Source organism: Lipotes vexillifer, unplaced genomic scaffold, assembly GCF_000442215.2.
Source record: "Lipotes vexillifer unplaced genomic scaffold, Lipotes_vexillifer_v1.1 scaffold42, whole genome shotgun sequence".
NCBI classification, from domain to species: Eukaryota; Metazoa; Chordata; class Mammalia; order Artiodactyla; family Lipotidae; genus Lipotes; species Lipotes vexillifer.
In genome coordinates, this window is record NW_006783436.1 from 2,449,372 (window position 1) to 2,467,819 (window position 18,448).

At 41.7% G+C, this 18,448-nt stretch overlaps 1 protein-coding gene across 1 annotated transcript in view; it reads right to left on the bottom strand.

The window, feature by feature from the left end:
* The window catches only part of DCUN1D4 (defective in cullin neddylation 1 domain containing 4), a 63,162-nt gene that overhangs the window by 1,539 nt on the left and 43,175 nt on the right, over positions 1 to 18,448 (bottom strand). The window contains 2 exon segments of the mRNA XM_007456091.1: positions 1,064 to 1,168; positions 13,357 to 13,465. Of these exon segments, the coding sequence (XP_007456153.1) occupies positions 1,064 to 1,168; positions 13,357 to 13,465 (214 nt within the window).

The window sequence follows — 18,448 nt, forward strand, 5'->3', positions numbered from 1 at the left end:
AAAAAAAAAAAAAAAAAGCTAACACTTCTTAAGGTTGTCAGAGAAACTGGAACAGATCACCGGTAAATATGGGTTGTCACAAGTACAAGTAAACAAGTACTTCTTATACTAAAAACTAGTTTTTATACCTTTCTTCGGGAGTCCCAGTTAGTAATGCTAAAAGCAATTTTTAATAATAGTTCTCAAAGAATCCTATCAGTTGGAAGTTTTCCTGGACCACTTCACCAAGTAAGCTGTAAGGAAGATCATTTCAAGAGTGAAGCTGGAGTCAGGGGAAGGCCCAGGATCTTCTCAAAGATGCAACACCCTCATCCTTTCAAGCAGAACGCATTTTTTAAAGGGGCCTGGGACTGGAGGGCAAGAAGGATGCTCTATATGACATGACAACCCATGTAACTCAAACTTACATCTCAGATTCTTTCAGGTTCTGCAGAGTTATTACACTGCAACAAAGCCAGTTCTTAATAACCAACAGCTCAAAATTTCTATCGCTAGTACTTAAAGCAAATGAACGACAATGAGAGAGGAAAGTGCTGGATTACTTCTAACACAAATGTGAAGAAAATTTAAACTGCAGGAGATGCTGTCTGAAGGAGTCTGCCACTTAGATTGATCTAGGTCTCCAAGTTACTTGGAGATAAGCGTAGATAAGAATACATTACAAACTTAATTTAGTGAGAAGGCAGGTGGCTGTTCTCTAACCTTTGCCTCATAAAAGTAGAACTTCACCTAAAGCCACAAAAGAAAGTAAATCTTGTTTTACTCTTTTTATAAAGAGCAGGAAATCTAAACAAAAACAAGTTTTTAAAATGGGGACAAGAGAGGAAAGGACAGAGCCGCGCTGTCTCTGATGCGTTTGTACTGGGGAGCGATGCGGCACATGCAATGCACACACAGGCACACTCAGAACGCAGGGAAGTGCTCACTGACAGCAATTACGTCACCACAGTTCCTACAGGCAGAAAAGTACAACAAACAGAAAATTACATAAAAGAGTTAAATAAAGTATACTTGGTTGTTCTAAGCAAGCAAACATACATTCCATAAAATAACAATTTAGTACCTCTAAGAATTGGTGAAAAACTGGAAAAAGGGGCCAGATTTTTCCTAATAACAGTCCCAACATGCACTTGGCAGTGTTTATGTCTAGGCTGCGCTGGTCCTTTTCCTGTTTAACAAACAAAAACAAGGATGAGCCAGGTGCCCCCAAACAATAAATCCCAATAATCCAAATTTCTGTTTTACTTCAACAAAAAATTAGTAAACAGCTCATTTATCATACACTATAAAAACCCTGAATCCAGACTAAGGTGGGGGAGGGGGAGGTAGTCAGGACACGGTGGGAAGAGTAAACGGTTTTGTACTATATAATTTTACTGTGAGAAAGAGTCATGTCAACTGAATGATCACCCTAATGCAAAATACATTAGTTACATGGTAACAACCTCTATATGATTATTTCATGTGATAAATAATAATCTGTAACTTGCTGTTTGACATTTATGATTATTATCAACATCATAATTACTGATCCCAAAGCCCATAACTTGACTAAATGGAGTTTAAAGGTTTCTAATTCCATGCTTAGGAATCAGGTTTCCTTGATAAAAATCATTTTTCCACCAATTTTTATTTCTTTGGTAAATGTTTTTCTTGTAACCTAAAAATGTTGTTAAATTGAGCTCATAATGAATGCTGGGGCTCTGGAGGGTCTTCCCAAATCAGAGGATGCATTCACTCCCCCACTCTGGGGGAAAGCAGTCTGTCTACCTGTTACAGTCCTTACCTTGGAGTCGCTGGATGTGAAATCTCCTAGCAGAACACCCCTAACTAACAGCCAAGTGAAAGACAACATTGCATAAGGAATCCAGAAAAGACATTTACATAAACCTGAATATGGGCAGATTAAGCTCATTTTACTTATACTTGCAATTAAGAATCCTAATTTCTCACTGATCTTTCTTACAAATTTCCATTCGGGAACTACAGGTGGGCAGTTTCTATGCAAAAGGACAGAGGACGTGGGACCCTAGGTGGTAATATCTAGGTGGTTATATATCCAGAGCTAGCCTCCTCGTGGTATCTCAACTTCAAAGAAAGTTTGCAAAAGTACTTTTCTACAAAGGGAAAAGGAAAAGTGCCTGGCTATCCCACGTGGGGTGGAATCTAGATGTTCACCAAATTACGGGGTGATGCCGTGACCACCACTGTCAGCCACATATGCAGCTACACACACCTCCTCAAAAAATTGTCACTGCAAGGATTCTAACAGTGAAGTGCTCTTTAGTATACAGAGAATTTCTGGCCGTGACACTGAATTTTAAAGTGACGGACTTAAACAATACAGCAAATGTAAGGGCCTAACTCAACAGCCAACAAAGTAGATGAAGATTCGGGAAGATGTGTGATGGGTCTGTCTTTTGGTCCTGGTGGTACAGCACAACGACCGTTCACCCACAGACCAGGTCAGATGGCTCCGAGTCAGCCTTCCCTGTTCTGGCCACACAACTGAAGTCTGAGGATGGCGGGGGACCCCAACTCCACAGTGCAGTGCAAATAGGGGCCTCCTCTCTACAGCCTGCTCTGCGGTCTCCAGCCACGCATATCATCCTGCTCAGGGCTGCAGTACTCACTCCGTGGAGAGGACGACGGCAGGAAAGGTGCCCTCGAGGGGGCCCACCTTCTGCCACCAAGCCTCAGAGGTCTGTTGCACTGCATGGGCTCTTGCTTCTGCGGTGCACTGTGCAAGGAAACGGAAAGCTTCCTCTCACCGTGTCACATGGGTGTGGCAGCAACGGCACACCCCGCTATGGAGCATCCACAAGGAAAACAAGGGAACTGTTGAAAACACACGCGGCACCACAGGACCGGGCCCCCAGGTCGCCTGTGAGGGCACGGGTGCTCTGGAAATGCTTTCCCTTTGAGGAGTTTGTAATCCTTCACTCAACCTAAAGTCGCTAGTCTCGTCCTGATAACATACTGTGCCTTCTTCCAACATCATCCATGTCCCCGTCACAATGGACATACACTAAGGTGACAAAAAAAAAAGATACAAAGGACCTGGACAGACTCTTTGAAACAGTGCAATCATCTGACAAACTGATGATCATGAAGGATTTCAATGCATGTGTTTGGCAGCGATGCCAAAACATGGATGAAAGGCATCAGACTCACAGGACTGGAAAGCTGAACAGCACTCACTTACTCCTGCTCTGCAAGGGTGCCAGCCAGCAGCTCGCAATCACTAACACCATCTTCTGCCTAGCAAATAAGAGAGAGATATTATGGATGCACTCTCGATCTGAACAGTGGCATCTCGCTGATAACCAACATTGCCTGTGGGTGGATGTGAGGCTACGTGCAAATGACCATGACTGGGGGCACTCCGAATTCCTGGGGACAGCACAGCTGAGAGACCCCAGAGCAAACAGCTACTGAACAGCAAAATGGAGACATGCCCAGGGGGTTCTCTGACAATGATCCTAATGGCATTCTCAAAGGCTTCCCAATTAAAAGTGAAATGAATCTCCCAGAATGCTATGAAGCAGCCATCAACATTACAAGTATTAAAAAAAAAAAAAACCACCTTAACAAATTCAAGGAATACAGAAAAGACATCTAGAAACCCCTCGCAGGAAATTCAAATAGTACCCTGTCAACACCAACGCTGTGGACTCTGCTCGTGGAGCACCATGGAGCGAGCGGCAGATTTCTGCATCTCAAGGTCAGAATTTAAGCAGAAAGTACCTTGAGACAGGCTGTCCAGAGTCAATAAGCATCCCCAGAAGGCCCACTGAGGTTAGGGGAGAAGAAGTGAAACTTTTCTCCCTGCCCACCTCTTAACCCAACTTTCATTTTCTAAGATAACAAAATAAAAAGCAATTTTATTTTTCACATAATAATAGGAACTGAACAGGTTCTATACACACACCAAAGATGTACTAACCCCCTACAATACACAACTAGATTCTGCCTTGTGGTCTCCCTTAAACACAGATTTTAAAATTCAGTTACAGATGAGATCAGTCCTCTTATTTGCAGCTGCAAGACCAAAGGATCCTTCTCTGAATATTGTATGAAGTTATGTTTCGTATATGGAATGCACTACTCAAGCTAAAGACTACTAACACCTAATGTAGAGTAGAGAATAATGAAGTTTTACCAAGTTCTGATTTGACGTTCAAAAATGAAAACAAATATTGCCTTTGTTTATGTAAGACTGTTCCAACACAGGTCTTCCTGTAAGATGTGAAAACTAAGCATGTTTTTCTTAAAAGGCACCAATGACACAAACTGAATCAAAGTAATTAAACAGCTAATTGTCAATATGCAAATATAAATATGATATTACAAAAATTAATCTTCAAACATCTAGGTATCCAGATACGCTGGCTGTATCACCGACCCTTGTGTCAAATAATCTACTTCCAATTTTCACAAGGTTTTAATAGCTTAAAGACTTGCACTTGAAAAGGGGAATGTTGAATTACTAAAATTATAAAGAAAAAATCTTCAACATTAAAAAAGAAATCCTTAAGATTTTCGAGAGAGACTAGATGAACTTGAGAAACAGTATATAAATGCCCATGATCACGAACATTTTATATGGTGACAACCAAGTCATAAATCAGTATATGAAATCAAAAGGCCTTCACTGAAGACCTGTAATATAGGTCACGGAACTCTCATTTGAGACCACAGGATTACAAAATAGAAAGGGAAAATGCAGTCTTCCTTAACCACAGTTCAACAAACATAAAGCAAAAGTAGAGAGCGCTAAAGAACTCAAATCTTAAAGTGGTTGTTTACAAAGCTGAAAATACAGCAAATCAGTTTTTTGAATGAGAGTTGTTTTTTTTTTAATACACATTAAAAACAAGCAAAAAGGTCATAAAACCCATGAGTGCCCTCCCACTGGGAAAAGTGAAACTAAACCATGATGCTCTTAGAACTTAGCCCAGCATAGTTTTCAAATAACAATGTTTGCAAGGCAATTACTTGATTAAGCTCAACTACTGACAATTCCTTTAAAACAAAAGAAAAAGAAAGATCTGCCAACAGGCATAGCCTCTCCACAGTGTTTTGTTTGGCATAGATTCTATTACTGTGTGCACTACTCTTGGAAGGTAAATTATTATTTGAAACCTAAGTAATGTCAGCGAAGAATAATTCAACAACTATTTCTAATTCTATGGTTAACTTTTACTGAGAACTTTAACTGAGCCAGAAACTGGTTTAAGTGCCTCATACTTCAAACTCATTTAATACAACAACCGTATTAGGATAGGCATTGTTATAATCCCCAATTTATAAATAAGGAAACTGAGGCACAGGAATGAAATGACAATCAATAAGAGCTGGGGCTTGAACCAGGAGTCTGATTCCAAGCCTGAGCATTTCATTGTGTACCACCAATCCACCTACCCAAGAAGGAAGGGGGGAAGACAGCTCTCAACGTTAAGAGACACACAGTCCAATTCGCTTTACAAACAACTGCTGAGCAAATCTGGGCAATAACCAAACAGTAATCTTAAAGGTAAAGCTGACAAGACGTCCAGGGTAACAGACCTCAGATTAGATGACCACATATTCTTCCTACTTCTGTCCTCGCCCAGGCCCACCTTCTGTTTTCCTCATAATTTACAATGAAAGTACAAGGTGGAAGTAGAGAGAAGTACGTACGTGTGTGTGTCTGGTGCGCTGGGGGTTGTGTGGAAAGGGAAATTAGACAAACACATCGGTTAAGAAGTAAGAAACTGACTCAGGTTAGAAGAGAAAATGAATCAAATGGTCAGAGCAGGTATCAGATTGGAGCCAGGCAGAGTTCTCTGATAACACGGGGTATTGAACACAAGACCCAGCAAAATTTTCCTTCGCAAATTCTATGAGTAACATCCACAACCATTCCATTAAATGGAAACGACGTAGACGTTGGCTTTCACCTGTGACCTCTTACACTTTCTTGAAGCACCTCCTCAGAAACTAAATAAAAGCACTGGTAGCTGGAAGAGTGGGTGCATCAAGGGACAGGCTGTGAGGACTGACTTGTAACAAGAGATTAACTGTCACAGGATCACCTCTCAGGAAGGGGGATTCCCACTGGTACCTTCGGCCTCCACAAAACCCTCCGTTACTTCTTCAAGCTTTACTGCAAGGAATGAAAAACAAGGACTTGCCCCTAGAGGAATCTCCCATATTCTTCTCTTGCTCGCTGCCCTTCCTCTCCTTCACCCTGAAGGCCTCCCTTCTCTCCATCCAGCAATTCTCCACCTCAGTCACGTGGGAGGGCTCCACTCAGATCCCATCTCCCCCACCCCACCTCCGAGCCCACTGAGGCCTTGCCTCAGTCCTCCCCATCATTCTCGCCTTCCTACACCAAGGCTCTCGGATGCAGCACTGCTGGAAGATCTCCGATAGCAGCATCACCGTCAATTCATGGTGTCTACTCTCAGCCAGATGCCAAGATGCTGCTGCTATACTCAGTCAGCCCAACATTCATCCTTCTCAGAACCCCAAGAGGCAACTCTCTGTGGCTTTCAGCACAGTACCCTGTCTCTGCCCCAGAGAATGTAGAAGAAACAAATTTAACTCAGATTTAATAACAAGTCCCAGATCAACCAAAAAAATCACTATATTTAGTCTTTTTATCTCATTCTATTTGTCCAATCTTATTCTCACTAGGTCCTTTTAAAGGAGTCAAGGCAAAAACGGCTGTTTTACTTAAGGAATCCATACAACCATATTTGTTTATACAATAAATAAAATCTACATTAGGGGGAAAATGCTAAGCATAAAAGTACTCAGACAAAATTCCACTTGTAGAAGGAAATGGCCATTTCAGCTCTTGAGTCTCTACCCCACCATCTTCCTGGAACAGGACACCACAGGACGGTGGACAGTTTGAGTCAGGAAGGTGGTGTGGCTCCATGGAGAGGACACGGTCTACACTCAGGGGCAGAGCCCGGGCCCTCGTGTTGTCCCCTCCTCTCTGGCCCTCAGCCTTGTCGTCTGCATTGTGACAAGACTGGACCAAGTGTCCTCTTGTGGTTTCTTTCAACTTTCAAGTTTCACGATTCTCTGCCATCCCTAAGACTACACATAAGTTCAAGTCAAAGTAAAATCAGGAGAAAAGTAATATAACTTTACAACCAAGTACTATTTTTAATTGCCTACAAGGTTCTAAGGTGAGGGGAAAACAATCACACTCTTAGGATTATAATTTTGGTGGAGAGATGTTAAAAGGGGCATTTTATCACTTTCTGGTACTACAGTTTCTTTCCTGGTAATATTAAAGGGTAATTCAGAATATTTAACATATGTCATTGTTATTTCCAACAGAGAATACTTAAGATATTAAAACTATAACAGGGCTTCCCTGGTGGCGCAGTGGTTGGGAGTCCGCCTGCCGGTGCAGGGGACACGGGTTCGTGCCCCGGTCCGGGAGGATCCCGCACGCCACGGAGCGGCTGGGCCTGTGAGCCATGGCCACTGAGCCTGCGCGTCTGGAGCCTGTGCTCCACAAGGGCAGAGGCCACAGCAGTGAGAGGCCCATGTACCGCAAAAAAAAAAAAAAAAAAAAAAAAAAAACTATAACAAAGTTCAGTTCTTACTAAAAGTTTAATTTTAAAAGGTCTGCTGTGTAATTATGCATTATTACCTCTACGAGTCATTTTTCTAGTAGGAAAAGAAAAGGATTGGAGGGAAGAAAGGGGTGGGGGGTTGAACTCTGCTTCCAACCAAGACAGAGTTAGAGAAACCAGATTCACACCCCGCCCCCGTGCACGTCAAACAACCAGAAAACTGAACAAAATACATGAGACAATGGCTCTCACGCACTGGTCAGTGTGAAGAACAGGAGTGTGACCCCTGAGAAAAAGGATAAGTCCCCAGTGACAGCAGCATACTGTGCGGGGGTGGCTTCCAGGCCACAGCACAGGAGGGGGACCCAGCCCCAGCCCAGTGGAATCCCAACCGACTGAGTTGGAAAGGACAGAGTCGGTGGAGTTCAAGGAGGCATATAATTGGTGGGGAAAAATACCAGCAAAGGGGGAGCTGCACAGAGAGACCTGGAGACCCACAGAATGTCTCCCCAGCCACTGGATGAGGACTTGTCTGTGCACATGTGAGAGGAAACCACCTGAGTCTGGGAAAGAATCACTACAGAAGAGTATGCAGAAGTTGCCAGAGCTCACATGGGGCTGGGAATAGTTTCTATTTCCACCAGCCACAGTGGAAAAAATCTCATAATACACGGGGCCTTGGATAGAATCCTCAGAAGGGTATCATTGTCTTACTAGTGGGGCTAAGTCATCCCTAGACTGAGGCTGCTCTGGACCAGTCCTTTCAAAGGATCAATCTGATTGCAAGTAACTTAACTATATACCAGAAAAAAATTTAAATCCAACATTATTTAAAGGAATACAACAAACCCCAGCAACCAACAACATAAAATTCACAATACCCAGCATCCAACAAAGAAAGAAAAAAAAAACTACTAGGAATGCAAAGAAGCAGTAACATATCACCCACAACCAAGATAAAAATTTTAACCAAGAGAAAGAGATATAGAAATGACAGATATGATGGAACCAGAAGACAATGCTGTTAAAACACCTGTTATAAACACATTCTAGATGTTCAAGAAGGTAGAAGAAAATATTATCATGATTAGAGAAATGGATATAAAAAGACACAAATGGAATTTCTAGAGATGAAAAATACAGTATCTGAAATGAAAAATATACTGGGGCTACTAGGATTAGCAGAAGAAAAGATTAGTATTAGAAGATATAGTAATAAATATTATCCAAAGGGAAAACAAAAACAAAAAAACTGAACACAGTATCAGTAGCTTGCGGGACAATATCAAGCATCTAACATAGGTATAACTGTAGTCCCAGAAGGAAGAGAGAGGGAGAACAGAAGAAATATCTGAAGAAATAACAGCTGAGAAATTTCCTGATTTAATACAAACTATAAGTCCAAAGACCTAAAAAACTCAACAAACCTTAACCAGAATAAACATAAGGAAAATTATGCCAAGGCACACCACAGTCAACTTGCTGAAAAGCAGTGAAAAGAGAATAAAAGCAGTCAGAAAACAAAACAGTATGCTCAAAGGAATAATGAATGACACCAGACTTATCATCAGAAACTCCACAAGACAGAAGACAATGGAGAACTATCATTAAAGTACTACAAGAATAAACGGTCCATCTAGAATCTTTTATCCAGAGAAGTACCTTCTAAATTGAAGGCAAAAAAAAAGCTTAGAGATTCATGACCAGAAAATCTGTACTATGAGAAATGCTGTAGGAATTTTTTTAGGCAGAAGGTAAATGATACCAGATAGAAATCTAGATCCACACAAAAGGAAGAAAGAGCACACAAGTGGTGTGTATTTGGGTAAATATAAAAGATATTTTTGCCTATTTAAAGCAAAAATGATATTAATATATACTATGATCTGAATGTGTCTGCCCCCCCACCAATTCATATGTTGAAACCCTGATCGCCAAGATGATGGCAATAGGAGGTGCGGTCCTCAGCTGCAGAGAGCTCCCTCCTCCCTTCCACCATGTGAGCTTACGGCAGAAAGACACCTATCCTGCTGGCACTGTGATTGTGGACTTTCCAGCCTCCTGAGTTATGAGGAATAGATTTCCATTATTTATAAGCTACTGAATCTCTCGTATTTTGTTACAGCAGCCTGAACAGACTAAAACAATAGATTGTGAGATGTATAATACATGTATAAGTAAAATGTATGACACAGCAGCAAAAAGTACGGAAGGGCAAAATGAAAGTGCACTATTGTAAAGGCTCCTGCATTATACATGAAGTGGTATAATATTATCAGAAGATGGACTGTGAAAATTTAAAGATGTATACCGTAAAGCCTAGAGCAATCGCGAAAAAAAAAAAATGAAACAAAGACACAGCTAATAAGACAACAGTGGACAACAATGATTAAAATGGAATCTAAAAAACCCCCTCAATCCAAAAGAAGTCATGAAAAGAGTAAAAACGGAACAAAAACAAATGGGACAGGGCTTCCCTGGTGGCGCAGTGGTTGAGAGTCCGCCTGCTGATGCAGGGGACACGGGTTCATGCCCCGGTCCGAGAAGATCCCACATGCCGTGGAGTGGCTAGGCCTGTGAGCCATGGCCACTGAGCCTGCGCGTCTGGAGCCTGTGCTCCACAAGGGGAGAGGCCACAACAGTGAGAGGCCCGCGTACCACAAAAAAAAACCCAAAAAAACAAAAGGGACAGAAAGAGAAATGAATAGCAGTTTAGGAGATGTAAACTTAACCATATCAATAAATACATTAAATGTAAATGGTTTAAGCATCTCAAGACATATATTGTCAGACCCAACTATGCATATGCTATATATAAGAAACCCACTTTAAATATAAAGGCACAAATAGGTTTTTAAAGAGGATGGAAGAAGATATATCATACAGACTAATAAAATTAAAAAAAGAAATGGCTAAATTTGTATCAAAGTAGACTTCAGAACAAGGAATATTAACAAGGAATATTATCTTTATCAAGATAAAGAAAAACATTTCATAATGCTAGAGGGTCAATTCTTCAAGAGGACATAATAATACTAAGTCTATCTAAACCTAATGCCTGAGCTTCAAAATACATGAAACAAGAAATGATAGAAATGACAGAAGTAATTATAGTCGGAGAGTCCAACATTCCTCCCTCAGTAAATGATAGAACAGTAGGCAGAAATCAATAAGGATACAGAAGACCTCAACAACACTATCAACCAACTTGACCTAACTGACATTTACAAAACATTTCACCAAACAGCAGCAAAATGTTCATTCTTTTCAGGTACACATAAAACATTCACCACAGCAGACCATATTCTGGACCACAGATCAAGCCTCCCTCCATTTTAAGTGGACTGAAACTGTCCAGAGTATGTTCTCTGACCACAGCAGAATTAACGATAGAAAGAATACTTGGAAAGTCCTAATAGTTGGCAAATAACACAAGCAACACACTTCTAAATAACCAATGAGCCCAAAACAACCACAAGGGAAACTGGAAAATATTCTGAACTGAATGCAAATGAATACACAACACCTCGACACTTGTGGGATACAGCTAAACCAAACAAAACAAAGGATTCAATAACAAACTCATCTTAGAGCATATTTTGGCTAAACTGAAATCTATTTGGTAATGATTAAATACAGGTGGTTGCTATTCATCATTACATAAAGGGGCTTAATTTGCTGATATTTACTGATACTCTCCTTAAACGGCAAAGATCTCTGTGGGCTGCTCCCAGGGATATGACGAAAGAAAACACGCACAGCCTTAACCTGTCGGAAAAAATGTGGGCCTGTACCCAAACTCCAAGGCCAAGCTAGAGGGATATGAGGGCCATGTAAGTGAGGGCACATGTTCTCTCCGGGGCAGGATGATTCTGTGTGACAGCGGAGGCACGTGGCTTGGGCCCAGAAGCCCGACGCTGCAGAGAGCAGTCGGGGGAGAGACATGGCTCCAAGCAGAGCCTGGCGGCACAAAAGGCAGGGAGCAGAGAGGCGGGGGCAGGCGGCAGGTTCAGCGAACTGCTCGTTCGACGTCAGCACAACACAGGCGTCTTGTGGGAGAGGAAGCCTGGGACTGGACTATGAGGGCCTGGAGGAAGCTGCAGACGCGACCTGGAGCCAGAACCTGAGTCTGAGTCCTGAACCTACTGCTGAGCAACGAGGCAGCCCTGCTCCAAGTTCCCCGCTCCCCTGTGAAGGAGGACAAAACCAGCCCGTCTGTCCCTCAGCTGCAGGGGGTGCAACTGTACCACCCACAGGGTGGGTGAAGCACTACATTCACACGGCGGCGACAGGTGCAGTGGCTTGGTGAGCTGAAGGTGTCCGAGTGGCCCCAGGATGAAGGAAGATGGAGGACACCCTACAGGGGTGAGTGTGGGTGAGAAGGGAGAGAATGTGGACGCAAGGCCACGGCAGCAGTACAGGCGAGGAGCACGGCCTCAACCCCAAGGCTGTGGTGGAAGCACCAAGAAAGAGGCAACAGAAGGGGCCTCGGTGACCAGCCGAGAAGGGGATGGAAAGCCAGGGAGGAGGAAAATGGAACCCAGTTCTAAAGCAGTGGATATGTGGGAAAATTTGACCCTCAAACAAGGAAGTTAGAAAATATTTTCGTGAGAAGGCGTGATGCTTCTAAACAAACTTTTGCCCACACAATAGGACACTGCTGACTTTGGAAGGAAAAAAATCTCATGAAACAAAACATTTAATCCTAAAAACTATGCATCTATTCTAAAAAGCATCTGGCAAACAAATTCTATACACAATTACACAAACGCTGTTTAGTAAAACACTGCAACTGAATTTCACCATGTTACTTCTAACATCTATACATTTTCATCCATGTCCTGATTTTATCTGAAGGCTGCAAAAATTCACAAGTGAGGACATCACAGTGAACTACTAATGTGTTATTATAGATGCACCGGAACTCATCAGCAAATAAACCTTTGGCTGAGCTAACAGAGCCAAAGCGAAGAAAAAGTGAAAAGGTCAACACGGAGGTAAGAAAAAAGAATTATTTGTCACTGAGTTATTTGCTTAAAAAAAAAAAAGATTAAAAAGAAATCATCAATCAAGAAAGCCTAGTCACCTGAACCCACCAAACACACAAACATAACAGAAACCACCATTCTGCAATAAAGCGTAATCGTACATATGGGCCATGGACAGTGAATGAACACAATGCCAACTTATACCTCAGAATTCGCTACCTACGGTGACCAGGCTGAAAAATACAGCTTTATGTCAGTCCAGTAGAACCACCTATTCACCTACTTGGACTGGCTCACTACGTGACAAACAAGATGATCACTTTTCAAAATGATGACTAGAAACTGTGTTTGAATAACGTCCACTGAAATTAGCTTACATTTGAAATTCAAACGATTTTCAGATACAATATAGCACCCAAAATGAAACTGGCTTTGATCTGACTAACTTATTCCACTAAACTCAATGGGTGAAGCCTTGCTGTTTCGTGAGAAGGAAAAGATTTGTCAAGCTTACCTAAGAGACATTTAGAACAGTGTCTATTACATGCCCATTTACAAGTTACTTCTAAGTCAATCTCAAGAGCTATTAATAGTCTGTCACTAGAGCTTTTTGCTGACATACTACATTCTTGCCCAGAATCAGTTAGTGTAGAAAGGGTACACAGAGAGAAATCCTAACCAGCATCCTGGGAGTAGCTTATTCAACTTCCTTGCTGTAGTACGTAAAACAAACCTCAAAAGGGGAGGGAGAGAGAGGGAAACATCTGGATAGGCTCCAGAGAACTCACCCGTGCAAAGTCAAACGCATATCTGTAAATAAGTTTAAAGTTTGTAGAATCATTTAATAATGATCTTAAGTAATCCAAAGTATTTCTGAGTTTTTCTGTTGTATCACATCTAGAAAAACAGAATAAAGGCAAATTATAACCCGAGTTTTTTGTTTTTCTTTTTAACGTGGGGCAGTAATATAAAACACAATACCAAAAGACAATAAAAACCCTGGAGTTGGAACATGTCCACGATGAGCTATTTTCTTCCTACACTTTTTATTTTAAGAAATTTCAAACGTACAGAAAAGTTGAAGGCCTAGTAAATACACACCCATATACCCATCCCCCGGGTTCACCATGAGCACTGTCACATTTGTGCTCGCTCTCACATACATGCACTTTTTTCTGTACCATTTGAAAGTAAGTTGCCAACATAATGCCACTTTACTCCTAAACACTTCAATGCCATCATCACTCTTAATATCCTAGAAATGTTAACTTTCTGAGCTAATATATGACCCATGTGCAAATTTCCCAATTTTCCCCCAGCTGTTTCTTTTCATCCGGGATCCAATCAAGGCTCATGCACTGCTTTCAGGTATCTATCTCCTTAGCATCTAGAAGGTGTCCTGCCTTTTTTGTGTCTTTCTTGACAATGTCATTTTTTAAAAGACCAGACTAGTTGTTTTGCAGAATCTCAGTCTGTCAGATAATGTCCCTATGATTATATTTAGATTAAGTACTCATGATAAGAACTCTCCACGTGATGTCCTTCTCAGTATACCCCGTGAGGAGGCTCATAACGTCAGTCTGTCCCATTACTGGTGATATTAAGTTGCTTCATTTGGTGAAGGTAGCGTCCACCAGATTCTCCACTTAACGGTCCTCTTTGCCCTTCTGAAATGGTGTGTAACCTGGGGGATGATACCTTGAGACTGACAATCCTGTTCCTCAACAACATTTCACCAGGTGAAACATTTTAGCATCTGTTGATGAGCCCTGCCTGAATCAGTCTGACGTCTGAAGGTACAAAATGGTGATTTTTCTAATTCTATCATGCTTTTACACTTACAGGCTGGAACTGTTCTATAAAGAGTTCTACTCACCATCTTTCTTACTTTCTGGACTTAAGGATTTTTGCCTTTTACTCAGTGTTATAATCTGCTACTGTCTTCATTCTTTTTGATGCATAAATTGTCCTTGTTTGGGCATTGGCCCCTTCAAGCTGGCTCCAGTGTCCTTCTGACATGTCCCCGTCAGTCTCTGAGCACGTATGTCCTCACTTTCTGGCACAAGATATTCTAGCTCACCTTGTAATCTCTCTACCCTAAACTTGAAATCAGCTATTTCTCCAGGGAGCCCCTAGTGATAACCATCTATTTTCATAGGTAAGAGACACACTGTTTAGTTTTCTTAAGTAGACTGATTGGTTATTGTTACAAACTAATTTTCTGTTCATAACATCTAGCCCTTAAAAATGAAAACAAAGACTCATCATTTTCACTGACACTATTAAAGCTTTTCAATGCTGCATGTGTACCCTTGCGTTTCTCTGTAGAGCTTTTACCTCCTACTAAGTATAGACAATATATATTACAAGTAGTATCAATGTAAATATTTTACATACTTTATAAACTACAATATGGTTCATAATAGAGCATACTAATGTATTTTTAGCAATAAATTTGTGAAAGCTTTTTTTTTTTTTTTGGTAGCTATCTACAAAAAACTCCCCAGGATCTATTGAGATGATAAAATACCTAAAAGTCAAAAGCTACAGTATACTCATTTCATTTCTATGAGTCTACAACAATTTAGAATGTGCTTTATTTCTTCTTGATGTTTTTGAAAACTAGAAAAGATTAAAATTAGACTATTTTAGAAGGCAGAAAACCCTTCTTTAAGGGACTGACATGTAAGCTGAGAGCTGAAAGACAGGTGGAAACTACATGTTTTTGGAGGGGAGGGCTTTCCACATTAAAGGAACGGTATGTGCAAAGGCCCAGTGGCAGAAGGGAGCATGCCAAGTCCAAAGACTAAAAGAAAACCACTGTGACTAGATTGGGTAGAGTAAGAGGGGAAATGGTCCAAGATGAAGCTGAAAGGGAGGTAGGGCCAGACCACAAAGGGTTTGTGTGGTCCACAGTGGGGTTTTTTGTTTGTTTGTTTTGGGAGGTTTTTTTTTGAATCCTAGAAACAATGGAAGCCACCTCCTATCATGGGAGAGACCGTGATCAGGCTTCCATCTTGAAAATCCCACTCTGGATCTCTGTGGAGAAAGGTTAGGGAATGAAAAAAAGAGACACTGATTGATAGCCTAGTTATAGAGATTTACTGCCAGAACCCAAATGAGGGTTGCTGGAGGCTAAAAGGATGCACAAGAAAGCAGTAAGCAGAGCCTGTGAGGCAGGAGAGTGGGAACAGGGCTTACCTTGCACTGGGCACTCTACTGTATGGCTCAATTTTCTTACCAGGTATATAAATAACGAATAATATTTTATTAGTAATAATATGGGGGAGGATCAAAGAGGAGGGAAACCAGCTAACCCCAAAACACCTAAGGCCAAGGTTCCCCTCTTCATTTGGAAAGAAGGTTAAGGATGAAAACCACAGGAAACTGGCCAGATTTGGGCCAGTGGTTTAGTTTAGTTAGTCCTGCCCAATGAAAGGAAGAAGAGCAGTTGTTTGTTTCAACGGATTCTAGAGCAGGAACCACTCATTTAGATGACCACTGCATAGCTAAAAGAAAATAAAGTCGCTGCAAGGTGAATATGACGTTCTGCAGCGTGCCTGGAAGCAAGTCCAGCCACTCTGGCAAAGACGTCCCTACACCTGCAAGACGCTCAGGGAGCTCATCTGGAGTGTCAAGCATAAAATGCCCAAAGTAAAATTTTCACTTCATGTATGTATTAAGGATGGGTTAGAGACGATACTGTCAATAAAGGGTTTAATCTGCTTTAAAGGGGTCTCGTCCTGCGGAGACTGTGGACTAACCCCCATCAGGGAGACAGGCCGTTGAGTCACCCTGTCTGAACCGCAGGTTGCCATCTAGTGGCCACTCAACAAGGCCATCTGCAGAGGGGATCAGTTCAAAGGGCCTGTGAAGAAACAGGATTGGCCTGAGACTTTTCAGAAAGCAGCCACATCATTCAATACATTTCCCCCTGCTTTTCTGTGTACCACATATCAAAAAACTTGTGGTAGTCATACAGTGACAGTGCCACACCGCTAAGGGGCATCTTTTCCCATGAGAAAATATGCATATACTGTGGAATGAAATCATTGCTTATTTGAACTTTGCTGCTGTAACACAGTCCGAAGCAACAGGAATCCTCAAAGGTTATAAAATCAAAGGTAGCTCTCTCCCATTACCCTGGGACAGCCTTTGCCCCTTCACTTGGTCAGCCCAAAGGTATTTTTCCAGCCCATCATCAGTTCTCTGCAAAGTTAGCTACAACTCTAACACACTTTTGGGGGGTTTTGTTTTGTTTAGCTTAAACACTCTATAAGCTTAATTCATCAGAGGTAAACTTAAACCACATGTTGGAACAAGGCAATAAATAAAACAGTCAATTAAAACAAGAGTTGGGAATTCCCTGGCAGTCCAGTGGTTAGGACTCGGCGCTTTCACTGATAAGTGCACGGGCTCAATCCCTGGCCGGAGAACTAAGATCCCACAAGCCGTGCGGCCAATAAATAAATACATAAATCAATCAATCAAGAGCTGTGCCTTCTCTGAGAATGACTGCGGGAACTTGGGGATAGATGTTCCCTACCAGCTGCTGTCACTGCTTCCAAGAGTCACAAAACATGGCCCTGGAGAGGCCAAGCACACAACTCCAGATGGCATCCAGGAGACTGATTTCTGGGTGCCCTGGGGAAAGCCACATTTCATCACTTCAACATTCCTGGTTTTAGGGACATTACCAGAGACACCCAGAAAGTGGCAGAACCGATTCAAAACTCTCTGGTTCCAAAACCCATGGGCTTCCTATTGCTAGCATGCGCTCACTGTACAGTTACAATTTTTTTAGAAGAGGTTTTGTCATATACACTTTAATTCCAGCTTGAGTCCGTAAAACTTCACTGGACAGGTTTAATAAAGCCAAAAATGAGAAAAAAAGAAAAAATCCAAATAGAAGACAAAATAGATCATTCAAAAGATGGACTACTTTCCATCTTTAGAGCATATAAAGGATTAGCCTCTGAGTTCTCTTATTTATTGGGTGCAAATACCTTATATATACAAGTAGCATAAAGAGAAGTGACCTTATTACTTTTGGATATTTTGCCTGAACACTGCTTCCAAGCTCCTGCCCCAAATGGACTTTGTCTTGTTCATGGCTTTTGTTTCCCCAGGACCTAGAATTCTGTGCTTGGCACACCACTGCCACTCAAATATTTGCTGAACAAATGACGAATCTAGGGAGGCAGGAGGGAAAGGGGGAGGAAGTTCTTAAAACTTGAAATTGTACGATTTTTGAACTACAAAGAACCTTAAAGGTTATTGTGAGTAATCATCTTCACCTCACTGATGAGGAAACTAATCTCAGAGTTTCACCTCACAGAAGAAAGCAGATTCCGCAATTCCTTTACAGTGGATCAGGTTTGTTACTATACTGTAAATTGCGAGGGCCAAGTGGCAGCATTCTATGGGAATCCACCTGCCACTACCCGTGTCACACAAACTGGCGAGCAGAGCTCCCCACAAAGAGCTTGTGGAGCGCCCCCCAACCCATGAACATACGCGTAGGCCTCTTCCAGGAAACTGTGTATTTCAATTCCCAGGCGACGCAATCCTCAAAACATGGGCAAGGCCTGGCACGGGGTAATATTCTTTTGTAAAGGCAAATTAAAAACGAATCTAGAACTGTCCAAAAATGGATACTACACCCTCTTAAGACACATGAAACCGTGCCTGAAGAAATGCTGATGGTGCCTTCTCTAAAGCCATGAATAAAATCTTGATTTGGTTGTGCATTCATCATTATAAGGATACTTAAAAAGGAGCAGCCATCACGTGCTCCATCCCGAAAGCAACAAAGGGAGGCAGCACGGAAAACAATGCAGGAGTTAGTGGGCTGAAAATTGTAAGGAGGTATTTCCCTAC